This window comes from Candoia aspera, chromosome 10, assembly GCF_035149785.1.
Source record: "Candoia aspera isolate rCanAsp1 chromosome 10, rCanAsp1.hap2, whole genome shotgun sequence".
NCBI classification, from domain to species: domain Eukaryota; kingdom Metazoa; phylum Chordata; class Lepidosauria; order Squamata; family Boidae; genus Candoia; species Candoia aspera.
Window position 1 is genome coordinate 23,719,880 of NC_086162.1, and position 21,829 is coordinate 23,741,708.

At 45.1% G+C, this 21,829-nt stretch overlaps 1 protein-coding gene across 1 annotated transcript; it reads left to right on the forward strand.

Annotated features, from left to right (window-relative positions):
* Window positions 1-817: 817 nt before the first annotated feature.
* On the forward strand, window positions 818-19,940 carry NAPA (NSF attachment protein alpha). Its single transcript, XM_063312431.1, has 11 exons — window positions 818-1,035; window positions 6,362-6,444; window positions 6,974-7,090; window positions 9,684-9,730; window positions 10,956-11,033; window positions 12,463-12,518; window positions 15,721-15,805; window positions 17,275-17,379; window positions 18,526-18,594; window positions 19,128-19,178; window positions 19,533-19,940. The coding sequence occupies exons 1-11, from the start codon at window positions 932-934 to the stop codon at window positions 19,632-19,634; spliced, it is 897 nt and encodes a 298-aa protein (XP_063168501.1). The 5' UTR covers window positions 818-931; the 3' UTR covers window positions 19,635-19,940.
* The last annotated feature ends 1,889 nt before the right edge of the window (window positions 19,941-21,829 follow it).

Consider the following 21,829-nt stretch of genomic DNA (forward strand, 5'->3'; position numbering starts at 1 on the left):
CTGGGGCATTCTGGGCGTTGAAGTCCACACCTCTGAAAGTGGCCAAGGTTGAGAAACACTGATCCAGATCACAATCTTCCAGCCAGATGCATTCAATAATTTGAAAAACAGAGGTTGGGACTCTTGGTTTCCTCTAAACTCCTGGCGTGGGGACAGTGCTTTACTGGAGCAAGTCAACAAAAGCAGATTGTGGCAAGGAGGATTAGGTGTGTTCCCCGCCTTGAGTTATTTATAGAAATAATAAAGGCGGGACTTGCCGCCCTTAAAATACGTCACTTTTTTTTTCATGATCTTCAGGCAGCAGAGGTCTTCCTGGCGGGGGGGGGGTGTTATAGGAGGTGCACCAAAAGGAAGGCTGAACGTGGCGCTGGCCTACAACTCCCATCATCCACAGCCAACTTGGCCGATGATAATGGGTAATTTGGAGGACGAAAGCTGACGAGCGCAATGGGAAGGCTGCATTCTAGTTACCTTTTAGGGAAGCAGTTCCTCCCCCCAGCCTTGAAAACGGATTCCACCCTCCCGTAATTTAAAATGGTACAGCCCAACTCGCCCCTAACCCCCACGCTTCGGAATCTACCACCGGAGCCTCCCCAGAACGGCCGTCCCTTGCGGCAGCTGCGGTGATTGCTGCTGGCGTCACGTGAGGCCTGTGAGTCAGCACAGCCTCAGTCACGTGAGCGAGAACGCCGCGATGGGCGTGCGTCGGTGGCCGAGAGGGCGCGGCCTAGGTCACGTGCCGGGGCGGGTGTTACCGCCGCCGCGGCCGCCATTGGCCGCGCGTGCTGACGCGTGGGCGTCAGGCGACGTCTCTTTTCCCTCAGCCCGAAGGGAAAGCGGCCGCGGCGAGGCGGGCCGTCACGGTGGGCCGTCCGCCCTCTTCCCTGCTCTTCGGGCTGCTCTGGGGGCGCGGGGCCGTTCTCCGCCGGCCATGGCGATGGACACCAGCGGCAAGGAGAAGGAGGCGCTGCAGCTGCTCGCCGAGGCGGACAAGAAGGTCCGCGGCTCCCACGGCTTCTTCTCGGGGCTCTTCGGGTGAGGCCCGGGCCGCGGCGAGAACCCGAGGGGGGCGGCCTGGGCGGGGCAGAGCCTGTGACCCGGGCGGGAGGGGCGGCAACGACGAGGGAGCGGGCTGGCCTGCCCCGCCGGCCGAGCTGTCACGCGGGCCCCGTCGCCGGGCCCTGCTGCTGTGCGGGGCGGGGGACAGGCCGGGCGCTTCTTTCCTCTAAGGCGGCAGGTGCGTGGTGCGGCTTTTAAGGCCGAGCTGCGGGCAGAAAGCGGTTTTGCGCCTGCTCCAGCGGGGGTCCCCGGACTCTTCAGCGCATCGCCCCCTTCGTGAAGTTTCAGATTGTTCATCGACCCCCCCCGCATGTGCAAATAATCTAACGCCCCTTTAACCACCACCACAACGGAGAGCCCTATCGACCCTTGAGGAACTCTGCTCGAAAGAGACGTTTTGAGGAAACTGCTTGATCTACATCTTAAGCTGACCCAGTTGCCCCTTTCCCGGCCTCAAATAAGGTCATTCCACCCACGCGCCAGAAACCCCAGCCTTGCTTTACCCAAGCGTCTGGGCAGGGGCTGTCCCAAACTGGGTCCTTGACTCGAACAGCAATTACGAATTCTCCATTGCCCCAGGATATCCCCCAGTTGAAGAACCACTGACCCCGAGTGTTGCGTGGTGTAGCCCTGACATCTGTGCTCCGGAAAACGTCTTTTTTTTTACCCCCCTTTTTAAAATCTCCCCTCCCCTTCCCTGAGAACATGATCATAGAATAGTAATATATTTCTCCCCCCCCCCCAATTTCTCCATGCTTTATCCTAGTGAGGCAGCTGGGGTGAAAACACCACACTGTCTGGAAATGCTCCTTCTGTAGGAGATTGCAGAAGTCATCGATGTGCCTGCAGGTTGACCCAGCTTCAGTTACTGTTGGATGTGAGGTGAAGAGGAATAGTTGAGTCCCCCGTATATTTCCCAGAAGGCTGTGAGCAACCTAATGCTTAGGCAGGATTCTGTACCAAAATCCAGTCTAGTGCGGGGATCAAGAGTTGGGATTGTTAATAGTGATTGGCAAGCTAGTGAAGGGGAAAACTCCCCATGACCCAGTTGACGGGCCCACACGATCTGCCTGAGCCAAGTTCATGGATCTGTGCAGGGGACAAAATACAGGGTTCTGGTGGGTGGCAAGACAAAGCTTCTGCAATGGACTTGCTTAGAGGAAAAAGGATGGTGTGACCCCTCAGTGACGTAGCCCACCCAAATCAATATCTGTAGCAACCTAGCATTTTACTCTTCGATTTGTTCAGTCAGCAAGCCTTGGCTGACTGTCATGGGTCAACTTCCTATATAAGTAGGCCCTGAGTTTGCAGTTTCAGCCCGTTAGCAAGCTATTTGTATGTTGTTCTCAAGCATCAGGCAAAGCATTGAAGCCTTTCTGAAGCCATTTTTGTTAGACCAAACTTGTTAGTTATTTTCTCCTTCACTAGAGAGAGTTTTTATTGTCCTTGAAAGGAATGCCAGTTTCTCTGAGACTCATTGACCCAACCTGTATCTTGTTAAACACATGTTAGTACTACTAAATAGCTAAGATGATAAGCTTGTGCTTGCCAACCTGTGCCCAAGAAAGTTTCTTCCAGAGCATTTTGAGAAGTGAAATCTAAGTGTTCCAAGAAAGGCATAGTTGTCCACATTTGGGGTCTTTTACTGACCTAGAAAAAATGCTGAAGGATGATTGGATAAAGTGCCCAATCAACAACTGTCTGAAAATGTGTGGGCAAGACTGCCATGAACTAAAAGAAGGTGTAAACCATGGGTCTTAGTAGTGTGACAGTAGTGAATTTTTTTACTACCAAGATAGTAGAAATATGATTGTAGAAGAATCCAAACAGGCAGCAGGGCTAAGTACTGTGGAATAGCTAATCTACTCTGATTTAATGTGCTATTTTTTACTTGAAGCCCAATATACAGTATATATATGTGTGTGTGTGTGTGTATGTATGTAAGAAAACAGGCAAACCGGAGTAGTTGGTAAAACAGGATTGAAAGATGTCATAAGAAGGATTAGGTTTCCAGTGCTAAATGAATCTTAAGGAATGACAAATATATGAATGATGAAATAAGAGGACAACAATCTAGCCTGTTATATACACTGTCTTGCCTTGATGAATTTTCATTTGCCTAAAATTAAAATTCTGCTGAGCTCTACTAATACTAGGAGCTTTCAGGTCAGAAGATTAAACAGAACAAGTTGGACACACACAACAAGAGATGCATAGATTCAGTTTATCTTCACAGAAAAACCTTCTAAAAAAATTGTTTACAAGCAAGTGAGGCACTGTTACGTTAGTAGAACACAAAATCAACACCCAAGATACAAAACTGATAAAGTGGAAGCCTTGCTGCATTCCCGAAAGAGCTGGAGAATGAAATGCACGCATGCTACAATGAGGTGTTATTGAGCCTTCATACAATGAGTGGTCTAATGGAGAAATCATTTTGAATAGATGTTCGATGTCTTAACCAAGTAACTGAGGTTAATAGTTTCCCTATGCCAAAAGTAGATCAGGTAAGTGGGGCAAAATATTTACCTACTAAAAACTTAAGTAAGGGTTATTTCTTCATGCACCTGAGTAATGTCTCTAATTCAGGAGAACTTACATGATTTTTTTCCCTTGAAAACATGACGTAAGTGCGCGGAAGAGTGTTAGTTTGCTCCTGCAATTTATTTTTTTGGCTATATATCTCTCTCCTCCCACAGGCAGCGGCACCAACTGTTGCCAAGTGGGAGATGGGCAAAGAGAATGGAGGGCATATGACAAAGCTGGGGACTTGAGGCTGATTCCTTATATCATCATATAATGCAACTCTGGGACTTGAGAGGCAGCACACTTCTGCAGCAGGACATTGAAGTATAGTTTTTCCGCAGGCTGTGGATAAAAGCTTGGTGTGTCAGTAACTGTTGATTAGTTTCTACCCTATTGAGAGTCACCACTGCCAGCGCTGACGGCGTGTGTTTGATGGAACAAGGTAGAGAAATTGCGATAGATTTTGAAGATGTTTGCTTTCTAGCATTCTTCCTTTGAAGCAACAAGGATGCAACCCGGCTGTTTTTGTTGCAGGTTTGCTGGGAATAATTTTGTGTGCAGAGGGAGGGGGAGCATCACATATCTGTTAGATTCTTAGGCAGATTAAGGGGTCACATACTTGGCAGTAACCCGTTGGGATTTGTGAAGGACAATACTTAAAGCTGTGATTCACAAATCTCTACCTCCCAGGTGGTCTGAAGAACTAGCGGAAACACTGTAAAGGTGTCCGTTGAAGTTATCTACATAGTGGCAAAGTGCAAATCCCATGATAAGAATCGCGACTGCTAAATTGGCTGAGGCTTGTGGTCCAGTCAAACTTACTTTAGATTTCTTCTGTCCATTTCAGAAATGAAAAGGCCCTAAGAGGTCACTCCGTGGTGTATACGAAGTTGATTTTTAGCAGATGCCAACTGTGTGAATTGGAATGTATTGATTTTAAATGACTTAAACATACAAGCCTGATTAAATGCTTTTGAGCTGTGAGGGCAGCTGATGCATTGTGTGGATTAAAATATTTGTCTGTTACGCTCATTCATCTTGTTGACATGCTACTAACTGGCCAGTGGTAAGGTAGAGCACAAATCCCTTTCACGTTGAACATGTCCTTGGCTTTGGAAAAGATAGGGAGATGGCATGTTTTCCCCTTTGTTAAGAATTTCAGATTACTTCTTTAAGAAATTATCCTTAGTTACAAGGATAAAATACTGTGCAGAATTAGGCTGAGGAAACATTTTGGCTTCCTAGCATTTAGCTTACATTTTGGGTATGCAACTACCTGCCTTTTTTCAGCCCTAATATCCAAGATTTTCTGAGAATTCTGTGTTTGAAATGCCTCTTTGCACCCAGCTCTGTGACTTGTTCCCAGGCCTGCATACTCCAGTGTATCTTGTGCAACTGCTAAATGTTTTCTGGTCCAGGGATTTACCTCTCTGAGCTAAGCCATGACTGACATCTCAACTTTCCTTAGAGGCTGCAAGCTTTCCAGCCACTGTAGCCTGGAAATCTCCCAAGTTGGATTCTGTACGTTTTTCAGAACTGACTGAAGAAATTTAATTCTTACATGTGTATTAAAACATCTCAAAATACACGCACTGCAATATCATTTCTGTATTTCCTGGCTCTTTAGTTTGGCCTCTTCTGTTCTCATGAACAGGACATTAACTAAAAATACTCGCTTTTCATATCCTAGGTTTTATTTTGTTGAAACTAAGGCATCTGGCAAGGTCTGACTGCCATCTGTAAGTGATTCTCTAAGAAAATGAATTGTAGGTTTCCAGTGATGAAGCAGGGAAATTGCTTTCTGGAGGGGAATGTGTTGGAATGGCAGGAAGAAATTAAGCTTTTTACGAACTGGTGGTATTAGAGTGGAGCTGGCATAGCCAGGTTCAACATTTTGTGGTAGATGTGAAGTGTGGTTTCTGGAAAACTTGACTCAATTATTTTTCTTGAGCTCTAGACTGAGATCTGGTTTAATAAGTTTAACCATAGTGGGCAAAGCTAAAGTATTAGCCCTTTTAAGATGTATGTGTTTCTATATCTGTTTTAAAAGTCTCAGTAGCTGACGGTATTTGAACTGAAATACTAGGGGATGTAAAATCCAGTAAAGTACATGTTATATGGTTTGATTATGCTAAAAATCTAGAGTTCTGTTTTGTATATTATTTTTGTTGGAATCTGTTTAATACTGACAGTTGAGTAGCACACAGTTCTCTCACTGTTCATTTTTAAGAGGAAAAAGGAAGAATTGATGTTCCCAAAGGTCTGTGCATTAGGTACATAGATATTTTCTAAGTATTAACTGAAAGTGAAATGCAAATCTGAATTGATCAGTTTAATATCTTATGAAAGCATATACCTTAGATAACCTTATTTTTTTGTTTGTACATTATATTAATACCTGGATTGAAATAAAGCTCTACTGCAAATTGTAGGACTGAATTTGCTCCATAAGTGCAGTTGCCTTTCGTTGGATTCATGTTCTCTGTTATGAAATGTGCAACCTGTATTTGGGGCCTTTGCGGCCCTGCTGTTATTTAACTGCATGCAGAGTTGTTGTTGAAGGATGTGCCTGATAGTAGCTTCTTTTTTTGAAAAAAGGGTAAACATTGAGATGTTAATACACACACCTGCTTATTTTCTTTCTTTTGTTTGCCAACCCAAGCCAAAACTGTTTGACATTCGGGATGGCGAGAGGATGTTTTTTTTAGCGACTTCTTTTGCAACTAGAGGATTCTGCCTGCTCTCTGCTGATGCGTTGTGTTCTTTTCCTCCCTAGAGGTGGCTCCTCCAGGATCGAAGAAGCATGCGATATCTATGCCAGAGCGGCTAATATGTTCAAAATGGCCAAGAACTGGAGCGGTATGTATCCTGCCTGATGTTTTGGCTGGAATTAGACTGTGTCCCACACAGTGGCATAGCTGGCTTGCTAAGGCACACATCACTGCTGGTAGAACACACACACGCTGCAGTAAAGAGGCCTGTTCCACAGCCTGAGAAGCTGGAAGTACCTGAACAGCCTCATGGAACCAGGAAGGGCTGGGCGAGTGCTGCTCCAGCCAGTTTCATGGAACAATTATAAATAATCACAGCCCAGATTAACCTCATTGGCCATGAAACTGCCACTGCACGACGCTGCAGTGAAGGAAGTGCTGCAGTTTTAAGATACGAGCTCTACATTTGAGTGGAGAACCCCATGGTTTGGTAGCGGTGATAACAAGGGTGCTAAGAATGTATGCCCCCAACGCTTTTCTTCTAGTACCCCTTTGTTTCCAGCAGAGGAGGATAAACTGTTGGGGTCTTTATACAATCCCTGGTTTTGAATTTCAAGTTACATATTAAAAAGTTCCAAGCCTTTCACTCCCCCCTTGACTCTTTCTTTCTCTTGCAGCTGCTGGGAATGCATTCTGCCAGGCTGCTCAGCTCCATCTCCAGCTTCAGAACAAGCATGACGCAGCCATGAGCTTTGTGGATGCTGGGAATGCCTTCAAAAAGGCTGATCCTCAAGGTGAGCAACAGTGGGTTAGGCATCCGTGCAAACCTAGCAGAATTAGATAGGATGACCTCTCAGGGCATGGGGGTAGTCCATTCATAGCTCCCAACATTCCACTGAACATATGCGAACATGTTTAATCTACAGAATTTGGGTTTCCATCATGCAGTGTAACCAACAGTGCTTCGTATAGTGTGTATTTCCTTTCCAAAGAAATGTAGGTCAACATAGCTGTATTGATAGTTATTCCCCTCTTAGCCCTTTTGAGAATGGCTAGGAGGGGGAGACGAACTGTACTGAGCAACTATTTTCGGGGCCAGGTTATGCGTGACCCTTCGATTCGGATATGCAGCACCACCTCCTCCTGCAGGTCACCACCCTGGAGTATGGCCATTGCTTCAAGGCCCTGGCTTCTCCTGAGGCTGGGAGTCATAGTTTCTTGGTTCAGCTAAAATGAGAAAGTATGAGTAATTAGAGGTTTCATTGAAATACACCATAGAAGAAGAAAGGTTTTTGAGAATCTCCTTACTAAGCTGATGCCATTAGTGGACTGCACTCTGCCAGTGTGTAGCCAACTTGTTCTGCCTTTAAACTGGCCACAAAGCTGCAAGTTGCTAGGAGGCCAAAGATCAAAAACTTGCCCTGCCAGCCTGCCTCCTAACAGGATACACAGAGGTGTCTTGCTTCAGGTGCAGTGTTGCAGATTAACAACTCTCCTCTTGCGCAGAATGCCTAATTCTAGTCCATGAGTGCACACTTCCTTTCAATGTCTTATTTACTGTTTAAGCTTATAGGAAGTCTTGTGTAATCTTGTGTTGCCCAAAAGCCAAGCTTTTGGGTAACTTAAAGTAAATCTGAGCTTTGTGTTATGAATCTGCTCCTTCTCCCCAGGGTCTTTGTGATTAGGAGAGGATTTCAAGGAAGTTTTACCTTTTTCATCTCTCTTGAATACAACACCTGGCAAGATTTACTAACTGACCTCTTTCCTAGACAGCAATTTGTCTAGGCAGGGCTCCTTGCTCTTGAGCCTTCATTTCTGGGAAGAGGAAATGAGAAACTGATGGGCAATTGAGTAAAGAGAGCTGTCTTCTGTAGGTGCCATGACCCAAGCAATGGTTTCAGAGGAAAGATGAAAATGTTACTTGAGGAGAAAACACATTTAATCCTTGCCAGGGATTTGTTTAATCTTTTGGAGACTTGGATGGTGATTATCTGCCATGAGAGAGAGGTGGAATAAGGGGCAATCCAAGCTGTGCACCAATTCCCCAAGGATTTTAATGTGATACTAATAGGAGTCTTGATGCCTTTGGATTGTCTTCTTTTAGTAAGCAATGCTTTTTCTGGGATTGAAGTCTGGAAAAGAAAGCAATTGTACAAGTTTTGACAGAACTTTGGGGCCAAACAGTGTAGGTTAGAGATCTGTACACTTGAGGGGCCCTTGTCCACCCCACAACATATGCTCCAAAGAAAAACAAATTTGACAGGATGCAGTTGTGTCATCTCATAAGAGACGGTCTTGGAGATTGGACAGAGCTCTGATCTTGAAGGGGGAAATCTGTTAACTGAGAGCCTTTGCCAGTTTTCTCTCATGTTAGAACAGTGTGTTGCAGCTGGGGACAGACTAGATGGGCTGGGGAAGCAAAGCGCACACACACACCCCTCCTGAAGAATTTCCCTCTCTTGACAAGGAAACTCTCTTTTCTGTTCTGCCCTTTATAGCTTGGTAGAAAATACTTGAAAGATTGGCAGTCAGTCTTTTTAACAAAGTCAGCGTGGTCTTCTGAGGCTCTCCTGGTGTACCCTGTGAGGTGCAGTGGGTGTCTACTAGAACAAGGTTCTCAACCTTGGCAACTCTAAGCTGTGCGGACTTCAACTGGGAATTCTGGGAGTTGAAGTCCGCACAGCTTAGAGTTGCCACGGTTGAGGAACCCTGTACTAGGAGTATTTTTTCTGTGGTGCTGCCTGCTTTGACATTTTGGCACTAGGCACAGCTCTTTATTTTTCCAGGCCCTTTTTCCTCTCCTGGTTATAAGGTGCTCCACTACGATGAAATTACGATATGTAGATATACAGTAGATGCCACCTGACTCCCAGCTGATCTGCACACCCTGAAAATAAATAATGATCAGCCTGAGTTCTGCAGAGATTTTTATCCTCTTTGGAGCAAGTATCCCCTTCAGAACAAAAGGGCTAGGAACAGGCTGTTTTTAAAAGCTGGAGCTTAGGTTGCCCAATTCTCTGCCATCTGAACAGGTATTTTTGCAGGTTTGGTGTTGCTCCCTTCAATCAGCCACAGGGTGGCAGCATTGGAACCCTTCCTGTGGTTGCTAGTCCTTGGCTGTGTATTGAATGGCTGTGTGCTGCCTCGGTTCCTCACCAGAGGAAGAACGCTGAGCCATGCAGAAAAGTCCGATCTGTTCTCCAGATACTCTGTCCTGGTTCCAAGAAGAACTCAGCAGTTTTTCCTTAAGTGGTTATTGATCTCATCCAAGAAAGGAGATATGCTATAAATATTCCTGTCTTCTGTTCCTGTTAGGGAGGTTTGCACTGACAAATGGCTTCGTTTCTTCATGTTACTGTATTTAACTTTGTTTGCTTTTTTTCACAGAGGCCATTAATTGTCTCCTCAGAGCTATTGAGATCTACACAGACATGGTAAGCTTCTTATATAATTCAGAAGTCTCTTTTTAAATTAAAAACGGGAAGATTTTGTGCTTAAAATAGCACGTACTTGGCAACCCCCCACAGAGGATGGCTTTTCTCAAGTCACTTGCTGTACTTTGGACATGGCTCCAGAGCAAGAAACCACAGACTGAACGTGTGCCTGGGGATTGTCTGGCTGACACACAAGTTGTGCTGCAGCTTATGCTGAAAAAACTTTGTGCATCAGAATTGCCCTCAGATCAAGTAAACATCCCCATCATGGGTGGATGGCACTTTAACTGGCTGGTCAGCTGGATTGTGCTACTTGCCACAGAGTTTGCAGTAAACTCTAGCCTTTGGAGGGAGGAATTAACTTTGAGTGCTACAATATTCTAGTGCAGCTTTCCCCAATCTGATCCTTTCCAGGTGTGCTGTGATTACTACCTACAAAATTACCTGGTGTATAAAAACAGATTATTTTAACAAAATGCATTGGAGATGGCAGGATAACCTTCAGCTTGGACAACTTAATTGCTGCATACCCGTTTTTAGGGATTGTGCTTGCATGTCCTGTCTCTCATGCCTCTGGTGTGATGGTGTCCTTTTGAGTTGTCCATGCTTCTGCATGGCATTTTGTATATACAGGTAGTCCTCAACTTGCAACCACAATTGGGACTTGAACTTCCATCACCGAGGTGGTGGTTAAGTGAGTCACGCCTGATTTTACGACCATTTTTGCTTCAGCCGTTAAACAAATCACTGCAGTCATTAAGTGAATCACGTTGTTAAATGAATCTGGCTTCCCCCATTGACTTTGCTTGTTGGAAGCTGGCTGGGAAGGTTGCAAATGGCAATCATATGACCCTAGGATGCTGCAACTGCCATAAATACATGCCTGTTGTTTGAATTTTGATCATATGAGGTTGCTGCAGTGGTTGTAAGTGTGAGGACCGGTCGCAAGTCACTTTTTCAGCACCATTGTAACTTCAGGTGGTCGCTAAATGAATGGTCGTAAGTCGAGTACTACCTGTATAGGGAAAGAGATCAGTTGGGCTGATACCAGTGGATTTTTCCAGATATTTATAGAGTTTGGAGGTTCAGGATAGTTGCCCAATTTCAACACAGTTGAGGATCACCCATTGCCTGGACTAGAGCGGTCTTGGGTGGGACACAGACATCCAGATGTCCCGGAAAGTTGGTTTCTGGTTCACTCCACTTCTCTCGGCTTTCTTTTTAGGGGCGTTTCACCATTGCAGCCAAGCACCATATAACCATAGCTGAGATCTATGAGACTGAGCTGGTGGACATTGAAAAGGTACGGTGAGCAGATGGGTCTTGTAGGCCCTGTCTCAACAAGCTTGCTTACAATGGTGTGCTTTACCCTGAACCCTTATTCTCGTTTCCCAGAAGAGGATAGTTGTTGGGATTTGTTTTCAATTTTTGAAAAGCTCACTTTCAATTCTGCTGTTGCTAACACCCAAGTTTCAAAGGGCCTTGAATTGGTTGGCAGGAGGGAGGGGGTGCAGAGAAGGGGAATTGATGGGCTCCAGGAATTAGGTTTAGTGCTTTATTAAACCAGTCTATAGTCAGAGTTGGACTGAAAGTGCATTCAGAAGTTTGGAACAATGTTTGACTGGAAAGACTTCCATTACAAATGACCTAGGACAGTTCTTTGCCACAATGGAGAACGGCTGGAGTCTCTGAATGTGTGAGGAATGCTTGCCTCCCCCCATTGCGGGTGGTCCTCCCTCCCTCCCTCCCTCCCTCCCTCCGCCGCCTACTTTTTGCACCACAACCCTGGGCAGTTCACAAGCAACTATAAAAAACAGTAAACCATAAAAACAGTAAAAAGCATAAAACCATAACAAAAACTCTGGTGCCCCAAAGCAACACTCCCCTTCATATCTTCATTCAACTTCACTGGGCTCCAGCCTCACTCTACAAAGAGCCAGCTCTTCAAGTCCATCCAGAAGGCTAGGAACGTCGGGGCCTGCTGGTTTCAGGGGGATGGGTATTAGTTAGCTGTGAGTATTTGATGAGACCCTTTGGTAAACGTTGAGAGTGCTATTATACCCTTCCTTTCAGGAGGCGTATTTTCAAAGTGGCTTAGAAGTAATGTTCCAGATGCATTTCTTAAGAATTACAATAAATAATACCAACACATGACATCATTGAAATCACTCATTGGGCAGTTAGTAGTAGATGGCCTTGCTGCTTAATCCAACGAGGCTTAATCCAGATTGAGCAGTGGGTGGTGTCATAATCCGTCCCTGAATCCTTCCTGAATTTTCCCCAAGATGATCCTATAGAGGGAGATCAGCCCAGCTGTAGTGAGCCCTGAAATTGTTTTCACCTCTCCACTTTTTTCTTAGATGCTCTGAATAAAATTCACACCTGTTTTGCCATGTTGGGGAATGGCAGGAAAACAAACCTCCCTGTAACTGAATTAAAGTTATTGTCATTCTTTGCTATTTATGAACTCCCTGGGAAGAGCCTTAGAGCAAGGTTTCTCAACCTTGGCAAGTTTGACATATGTGGACTTCAACTCCCAGAATTCTGCAGCCGGTATATGCTGGCTGGGGAATTCTGGGAGTTGAAGTCCACACGTCTTAAAGTTGCCAAGGTTGAGAAACCCTGCTTTAGAGGGAGAAGGGGTGGGTGTCTGTGTGTACCTTTGGTCTCAACCCAAGCCATATATACAACGTGGTCCACTTTCTTGCCATTTCCTTTTTCTTCCTTTCCAGGCAATAGCTCATTATGAACAAGCTGCAGATTACTATAAAGGTGAAGAATCAAACAGGTAATTAAAGTATTCCTGTGCCTATTTCTGCTCTAGGCGTACTGCTTCACGATGGTTCCTTTCCTGCCTGTCAGGAAGGCCTCAGAAAGCAGACTGGATTTAAAAGGATTGAAGGCTTGATGGACATCCCATCTGTTTTGGAAATGGCCAGAGGATTTTTGTGTTCTGCCAATGGCAAGCTAAAGTAGTATTTTGAACTGACGTTGTGGTTCGGTTCCCTGGAACAAAGCTGAAGTAGGTATTTTGACACAGCTGTGCCTGGGTGGATACAAAAGCCATGAGAATGTGGTTCTGGCTGGGCTGGTACTTTGTGTTTCCATGAGTGCTTCTCTGACTTAAAGGTTATAGTACTGATCCAGCCTTATTTTCGTTGCTTACTGACCTTTTTTGCTCATGCCATATGAACTGCTCCTACAGGTTTAAAATACAGTTCCCTAAACAGATCCTTGCTTAACAGCCATTTGTTTAGTGGCAGTTTGGACTTACGACCGGCACAGCATCCCCACGGTAACGTGATCACAATTTGGGTGCTTGGCGACTGGTTCGCATTTATGACTCTTGCAGCATCTCTTGGTCATGTGATTGCCATTTTTGACCTTCCTGGACAGCTTCTGGCAAGCAAAATCAATAGGGAACTGTGTGATTCACTTAACGCCCACAGGGCTTGCTTAACACCCGCGGCGATTTGCTTAACAACCACTGCAAAACAGGTTGTAAAATTGGGTCAGATTCGCTTAATGACTGCTTCACTTAGCAACCAAAATTCTGGTCTCAATTGTGCTTGTTAAGCGAGGATTACCTGTAGGTTTAGACCAAAATTACTTTGGTCTGCTTTGGGGCAGTGTCGGAACTATGGAACAGTCATTTGAAATCTGCCCCAGATGAGCAACTTGGAGTCAAAGGTCTTTCCTAGAGGAGCTGTGAACTGGACGAAGTATCACTGCCTGATCAGGGCCTTAGGCACAAACTATCTCTGCGACCAGAGTGAACAGCTTCATCAGTCCCAGAAGTCATTCAGGAAATAAGAGGAAGAGCCAGGGGGTATTTTAATAACTAGCAGTTGACTATATGAGGAGAAAATTGCTCCAGTGTGGGGAGACAGGATGGATGTGGGTTAGGGACTCTTTAGTGCATCTGTCCTTTGGGGGGAAAATGCAGTTTATAAGACTCTGGGCTGCTTGTTTAGGAGCAAATAGACATAGAGAAAACAAAAATAACCATTGGAACCTTGTGAAGCTGGTGCTGTAATAAAGTGACGGCTTAACATTTAGCTGTTTCCCATCATACCTTTGGGAATGAACTTGCCTTGCCAACTCTAATTGCTTTGGCAAGCAGTTGAGCTCCAGGCTCCCCCTTGTGGGACTTTAGGAAAACACTAAGCAATCTAAGTGTTCTACCTGCTGTCCGCTTAGTCCTGTTCTATTATTTTAAGCAAATATTGTGGCTGCAAAAAAATAGCTTTTAGAAAGGACATACAGTATCTCCAAAGAACAGGACGAGAACACAGGGGCTTCGTTCCTCTGTTAACATTCTACCCTTGACGTCTACTGGATTTCCTGGTAAAATTGCTGTCCACTTAAAGAGCAGAATTTGAGTTGCCAGTCCTTCCATCCGTTTGCCCACTACCCGTGGAAAGTTCCCTTTTCAGCTCCAAGCACCCAAGTGCCCAGAGCATTAAACGAAGTGCAGTTTTGCCTGTCCTGTTTTTGCCTTTTGTCAGAGCAAGAGTAAGCAAGAAGAAATATCATCAGAGCTTTCCTGACTTTCTGAATTTGAACCCACTTCCCTTGTTCATCAAGTGCAGGAGAATCTTCCCTCCCCTTCAGAGGCTGGCTTTCCATTGGTGCAGCATGGAGAGATTCCTGATAAAGAAGACGAGTGACAGAGCTCCACAGTGCCTGTTCCTCCCTGGCCCTTTCTAAAGCTCCTTTGTGGCAGACTGGAATCTTCCCGTTGTATTCTATTGTTTAGACATCCCAGAGCTTTCATGACTCAAGTTCCCAAACTTGGGGGCTCTCCTCCCTTCTTTCCCGATCTCTAAACATACGTTCGTTGGATTGTGAAAAAAAAGTGGATAAGCCGTTGCTGCTTAGCAAAGCTTGGCTGAGAGCTGTCTCTGGAGGCAGGAGGCCCTCGCTTCCAGTGGTACCTGGCAGCTGTCTTCATTTAATAGTCAATTGACTTAGAGGCTACCTCAGTTGCCATTGCAACTCTAGGCTTATCTTAATATCTGTTGGTCTTCTGAAGCGTTAATGGATTGGAATTGCTGTTCGTATCCCTGAAGTTCTAGGTAGACCTCAGTCGATCCCTGGTACTAAGGATCTTAGCCACTAACTGAAAGTTACTGTTTTATCCGTTGCGTAGAGCCCATTCTTGCCACTCCTATCTAGTGTATTACTCCAGATCTGAGAATAATAAGCAGTAATTCTGCCTTTATTGCTGGCCAAGGCTTGTGTGCAGTTCACCTATTGGGTCATCTCCTGAAAGGGCTTACAGGAGAGCATGTTACTGTTCTCTTCAGGTTTCCTTTGCTGTGGCGGCCTTTGGCAACTGAACTTCATGAACCCAGTTTGTATTGCACGCCTGCAATGCACTGCTGTGTTGCACTACAGTGTCTGGGCTGTTGGGTGCTGCCCAGAACAAGGAACAGAGTTTTCTTAACTATGATAGTTGTTCACAAGTAAGGGCCCAGCTCCTTGTGTGATACCTAGTCTGAATGGATTATTATATTCTGAATGTAGTTACACAGAGAAAGGATTATTGGTTAGATAGTAGCTTCAGGACATAGGGAGGAAGTCAGAAACGCCTCTTAAGCCACCCCCCTCAGACCAATACTCGGTTTGAGAAGATCCTGGCTCCTGGGTAGAGCAGAGCGCCTGATTGCTAGGAACACTTCCTGGCAAATCCACACCGCAGACAGATCTGCTTGCCTTGGGATGTACAGTTCTACGCCTAGTATCTCTAGATTGGCAAGAGAAGCCTGGTGAAGATGCAGGCACAACTTCTCCCCCGTGGAGCCTACTTTTTAAACTTGTATTAGCATTTTGTATTTGGGCCTTGGCCGTTCTCAGGCTGACTTGGGTGTCGTGGGATCCACTGATGTTGCCCAGGTGGGCACGGATGCTGCCTTGGCAGGAGGGGAAGAGGAGTTGCTGGTCTTCCCATGTCCAGTTGCCTCCAGTCCTTTTTTCTCTCCCTGCAGCTCTGCCAACAAATGTCTGCTGAAAGTGGCTACCTACGCAGCTCAGCTGGAGCAGTACCAGAAAGCTATCGAAATCTACGAGCAGGTCTAGTTGTTTCTGTTCTTCTTCCCTTCTTCTACTGAACCCTCACAAAGCCACACACCTTTAACATGCTGGGCCACAATATAGTGTGGAAACCAAAGTGTGCCAGGGCTGCCAACGTGCTCAGTTTTATTGAAAGCAGGGCAATTTGAATTTTGAATTAAGAGAAGCAATGACGGCGCCTCTGTGGGTTTTACAAAGGTATTGTGAATAGTTCTGTTGTTGCTAAACATGAGGTAGTTCATGAGTTTGTTCGTTTATAAGGCTGCCCAGCTCAACACTGACTCTGGAGGATGCACACATTAAGGGACAAGCACAGTGCGTAGAAACAAGCACAAGAGAATACGCATAGCAACAGGGGAACAAATATACATCGTAACCCATGCAGACAGTAGACTCCAGAGGGACACACCCCAACCTGTGTCAGAGCTGGGGGGGAAACACATTTTGAAGGTTTGGTTAAAGGGTTGCAAAATCGGGGCAGTTTGAATGTCCGAGGACATGCTATTCCAAAAGGCAGGCGCCATGACAGAAAAGGCGTGCTTAAGTCCCATCAGAGGACATTGCTTAATAGACGGGACATGAAGCGCACCCGCTGTGTCGGATCTTATGGCAGAGGCGATGGGAGGGAGGGGCAGTCTCTCAGGGATGGCTGAGTCCTCAAAACGTCGGGAGAACTTTCTGTGGCCTTTCTCACCAGCCGCCTCTTCCATCGGGATGTTCTGTTCACACTTCCATCCAGTTCGCAGCCACAAGAGTTAGAAACTCGTTTTCTTTGCGTGAAACGTTCGTTAGGTTTCAGAGGACGCTATCTTGCATGTCCGGCATGACTTTCTGGGGTGTTCCTGGGATCTTACGACATTGTAGCCGCCCCCCCCCCCCGGCACGCAATTCTGATAATGCTTTTCCTTTCCAGACTCTTCCCCTTCAATTTTGGAGTAGAGGAATGGAGTTGATTCAAAGGCTAAGCGCCTTTTTCCCCCCAAACTGGAAAAAAAAAATCACTGCTCTAAAGTGCTGTGTTTTGCTCAGAGGACTTGGTTGCTAGTTCTACTCCTGTCTTGTTTTCAGCTCTCAGTTTCGGAGCATGTTGTATTGCTGATCAAACGAGCAGCATGACCTGTTTATCACAGCCATTGGTTTGTTGACGCAGGGGTAGAACGTTTGCAAGGAAAGGGTTTAATCAGTCAGCAGCAAACTAGTAATATGCACAAGTTAAGACAGGTACAACTTCTCTTTGCCTGCCCTACTTCTCTGCCCGGCATTTGCCATATTTGGACTCCTCTGTGTAAAAGATCTGCTGACTTGTCTTAAAAAAGCAAAACAGGATGTCTTCAGATCTAGGTTTGTGGTAGGTTCTGAATGCTGCATATGGGGGTATGAATACCATATCATATTCTTCTTTAAAAAAAGCTTCCTTCAAAACAAAAACAAAAACGCCTTCCTGATTCTCTTCTTCCTGGCATCTCCAGGTCGGTACTAGTGCCATGGACAGTCCCCTGCTGAAATACAGTGCAAAGGAATATTTCTTCAAGGCAGCCCTCTGCCATTTCTGCATTGACATGTTCAATGCCAAGGTTTGGATCATGTTATTTTTTTTTTCTAGAAATGTTGTAAAACTTTGTATTGAAGGAGCTCTGAGCCAAGGATTCTCTGCGTGAAGGAATCTGATTTCTTCAGAATGTGCATGGGATTTAAGGATGTATATGTGTGAGAGAGAAATGCAGCTATCTGGCTTTACTCCATAATGACCGATAGGCTCTTTCTTTTTTGCTTTAATAATCCCAAGAACAGTAGTTTGTCGTGATGGTGGGGGAAGAGAAGCATTTTTATTTGTTTGTTTGTTTAATTTTAATTTATTAATTTATTAATTTATTTATATTTCAAATTTCCATCACCGCCCATCTCCCCCGAAAAGGGGACTCTTGGTGGTTTACAATCAAATTTAAAACACATAAATTACAATATAAATAACTATAAAAATAACTATAAAATATAAAATCCAGCAGCGCGGATCTTGTTTGTTGGGGAGAGATCTATAATAGCCACCCCCCAAGATGAACTGGTGCTCCTCCCACCCCAAGTGAGGCGGCAGAACCAGGTTTTTAGGTTCTTCTGGAAGTCTGGGAGTGAATGGGCCTGTCACAGCTCCGGGGGCAGAATATTCCAGAGGGTGGGCGCCACTGCAGAGAAGGCCCACCTCCTGGACCCCACCAGGTGGAATTCCTTTACCGGTGGGGTTCTGCATGACTGGGTGGGACGGGCCAATGCTATGGGGATGAGACGGTCCCCCAGGTAACCTGGCCCCATGCCATGTAGGGCTTTAAAGGTGATAACACCTTGAATTGGACCCGGAAGCAAACTGGCACCAAGTGCAGCTCACACAGCAGTGGTGTTACATGTGCTGATCTTGGGGCACCAGTAACTGCTCGCACGGCTGCATTCTGGACCAGAATGACTTTCTTTAAATAAATTTATTCACCGCCCATCTCCCCCTCATACAGGAAGAGAGGGTTTTATTTTTGAGTCAAGGCTTGAGGCCTTACAGTTAAAAATAATTTGATTATTACATGTACAGTACTTGAATGCCAGAAGAGGTTTTGCAGTCTAAAGGGCTTGTCTACTGTTTTCACTTTTTGTAAAACCTGAGTTCCTGAACGATTAAACCTTTTGATTGACCCAACCCCTAACTGGGATTCCATTCCTTTCTTCATTTAAATCAGTTGGCTGTACAGAAGTACGAAGAAATGTTCCCAGCTTTCTCGGATTCTAGAGAATGCAAACTGGTTAAAGTGAGTAGTTCTTAATTAGCCTTTAGCCCAATCTCACTGGATGTATGTATCTGTCTGACAGGAAGTCTCCATTTTTCAGTCTCCAAGTACGGAAGGAAACCTTAGGTTAGATTATGTCAGCTTCACTACCAGCCTTGAGGGGTGCTATTATACCAAGATTACAGCAGTGGTGAATTAGAAATGAGTTGCATGATTGGTCAGCAGAGAAGCAGGAGTTATGCCATGCAATAAAGGCATGGTTCCTGAGCACTGGGGGTTGGATTTCCAGAAAAGACTGGAGATGTTTAGACAGTCAAACGTACAGGATGCTTTTTCTACCCAACAGATAGCTTACATGAAGCTTGGTCTCCCCAAGACCATGTGATGATGTGCTCTTCAGCCAGTGTGTAACATCTGCACTCAAACCAATGAGCCTTCTAATTTCCTTTTGTCAGCAGCTGACCTTATGTTGTGACAGTGGTGCCATCGGTCAGCGCTGCTTTATTTGGAAACTGATCCAGAAACGCCTTACTCCTGTCTTGTCTCTTTCCTAGAAATTGTTGGACGCTCACGAGGAACAGAATATTGACAGTTACACTGAATCAGTAAGTCTTGGTTATCCTCCTCTTTTCCATTACTGCCCAGTGCAATTTTTTTTCCAGCCTGGTGCCTCCCAGACATGTGGGATTCAACTGTGCGACCACTGATGGTCAAGCACAGTATATCTAGGGAACATCAGACTGGGGGGAAGGTGGGTCTACCAAGAGCTCTGCAGGTAGACTGGCTGCAGTCTGGAAGCCTGCAAACAGCCTGGAACTCTGGAAGCTATGGCCCCGACTCATCTGGAGGGAGACCGACTGGGGAGGGTTGGAACAGAATATTGCTACTTAGGTTCCTGCTGGGGCTGTATTTGGCTATAGAATGTTCCTGGCTATTGTTCTCTCTTTCCCCTCCACCAGGTGAAGGAATATGACTCAATCTCTCGCCTGGACCAATGGCTGACCACCATGCTTCTGCGCATCAAGAAAACCATACAGGGAGAAGAGGAAGATCTGCGCTAAGAAACCCTTGCCCTCAGTCCTCTGCCCTGTGTTTGCAGAACTCTGCATGGATCAGCTCTGGGGGAAGAGAGGGTCTTGGCACGAAGGAATTAGACTCAAGTGGCAAATTCTTCATTTTCGCTTCCTTTCTCATCATGCCTCTTTGTGCGGCAGTAAACGGGGCTGGGATGTCTCACCTGTGGACTGCTCCAGAGAGATTTGAAGTTTTCCATGTTGATTGCCTTGCCCCGCTTCTTGAGCCAGCATTTACATCCTTCTGATGGCTTAATTGATTGTTTAATATTTAAAGCATCTTTAATAAGTTCAGTTTGTTGATGGCACCATTTTCCTTTCCTTCTCCCAAAACTCTTACTGAAACCGATCTGGAAAATGGCTTCTTCTTTATAGCAGAAAGAACGCCTGGTATTTGTGGCTTCATCTCATTCCATCCCTCTGACCACAGCAGTTCCAGCTCCTTTTCAGCAGGCATTGCAAGGCTAGGAAGCCCCTTCCTTGAGTTTTGGTTAATGCTTCGCCTTCCAAGATAATATTTTAAAGGTTGACATGAATGGTGCTGATGTTTAAGAGAATGAGCTGGGCTTGCTAAATGTCTCCCACCTGCCATGTTTCAAATAATGGTGGAAACCCAAGAACTCTCACAAATTCTACCTGTTGCTGATGAGCTGTATGGAATAATTCTGTTTCATTCCATGTTTATTTCTTGCACCTTGAATTATCTTGAATTTATGATGGGAAGTGTCAGCCCAGCTCATTCCCTTAGAGATTGGCGCAGAAGTATGGAGTTGTAATGTATATCCATGGCTGGTCAGAGAGAGATAGGATATTCAGTATCCTGTTCCTGCTTGGCACGAGGCAGACCAATCTTGAACTATGCAGCAGGTAGCCAAAAAAAAAAAAACTTATTTAAAATTAGAAGCTCTTTGTGCAGGCTGTCTTGATAACCATCATGTTTTGCATGGTCCTCCTCCTGGCTTAGTTTGAAGAGAGCATTTCTCCAGCGAAGTGTTCTGTATACATTGTCATGAAGCTGCTGTATTTTTTTTCTTGGATTTCTCTTGTGTTTGCTTTAAGAAAAAGAGCTTTATCATGTAATCTAGGACCTTCAGGAAGGTTTCTCATATTAATGTTTTGTTACCCAGTTGTTGGGAGGTGGACTTAAGTACAGTTGCATGTTTTAAAATGTCTACCGGAAAGCAACTAATAGTGAAATAACTTGCACACAAGAAACAATAAAAAAAAACCTTTGCATGGGTGGAAACATCGTTAGAATCAAGTGTAACAATAGCCTCCCTAACTTAAATTTCTGTTGCTTGATAAAAGTCTTGCTTGTTTTCAGGCCCATTATGTCTTGTTCCTCCCTGCTCCCTTGCCCCCTGGATTTCAGTACTGATTCTGCTTTCAGTTCTGATTCCCTTTCCCATCAGTTCTACTAAGTTGTGATTGTGTTCCTGAACACTGGCTGTGATTCTACCCATCTGTAAAAATACTCCTGCATGCTTGAACTTGGCTTCCTCTGTCTGTGTACACAAATTTTTGTTCCTGAAGTACACTTGGATATGCTGCTTACAGGAGTGAGAGTTATACGTACTCTGAAGCTGCATAACAAACAAGAATGGCCCCATATAAATTGTGCAGATTAAATCAATATGATTTTAATCACATAATTCTTCATGCAGGGCATTGAATTTTCACTTTATTAACTGGTATCTCCCCCCCCCCCCCCGCACTGAAGTAACTTGCTAAACTTCAGTGCATTTTGAGAAGCATATACCCAGCTGTACGAGATCCCTAGAAAACGGTGATAGTTGTCAGGAATGAAAAGACATGCAGTCCAGAGGATACCAGCTTGAACTTGGCTGATTTTGAGATTTCCACATTCAGATGATTCTGGCTTGCAGTAAGAAGTAGCTGGTGTTCATAGAAGAGGGAAGTTTTCCTGTAGCAATCTTCATCAAATTAATGTTCTCCAGAGAATGGCAACACCTGCCAGCCTCTAGAGGGAACCAGATTGAAGGAAGCTGGCTGATGTCCTCTGCCAAAGCAAAGAATAATCAGGGGCCTAGAACAATAGTTGCTTGATGTTAAGCAATTAAATATTTACATTGCAATTCCTCAAAGATGCTCTCAGGAGGGTAGGTTTCTTTACGTCTTACATTCAATACTAACATCAGTGATCCCCAATTCAGAAGAGACTG

What these genes read in the sequence shown, in the direction of transcription:
- NAPA (XM_063312431.1), top strand. Translation starts at nt 932, where the DNA reads ATGGCGATGGACACCAGCGGCAAGGAGAAGGAGGCGCTGCAGCTGCTC. An exon ending in AATGGCCAAGAACTGGAGCG is followed by an intron (nt 6,445 to 6,973) that starts GTATGTATCCTG and finishes TTTCTCTTGCAG; the next exon opens with CTGCTGGGAATGCATTCTGC. An exon ending in TTGACATGTTCAATGCCAAG is followed by an intron (nt 17,380 to 18,525) that starts GTTTGGATCATG and finishes CATTTAAATCAG; the next exon opens with TTGGCTGTACAGAAGTACGA.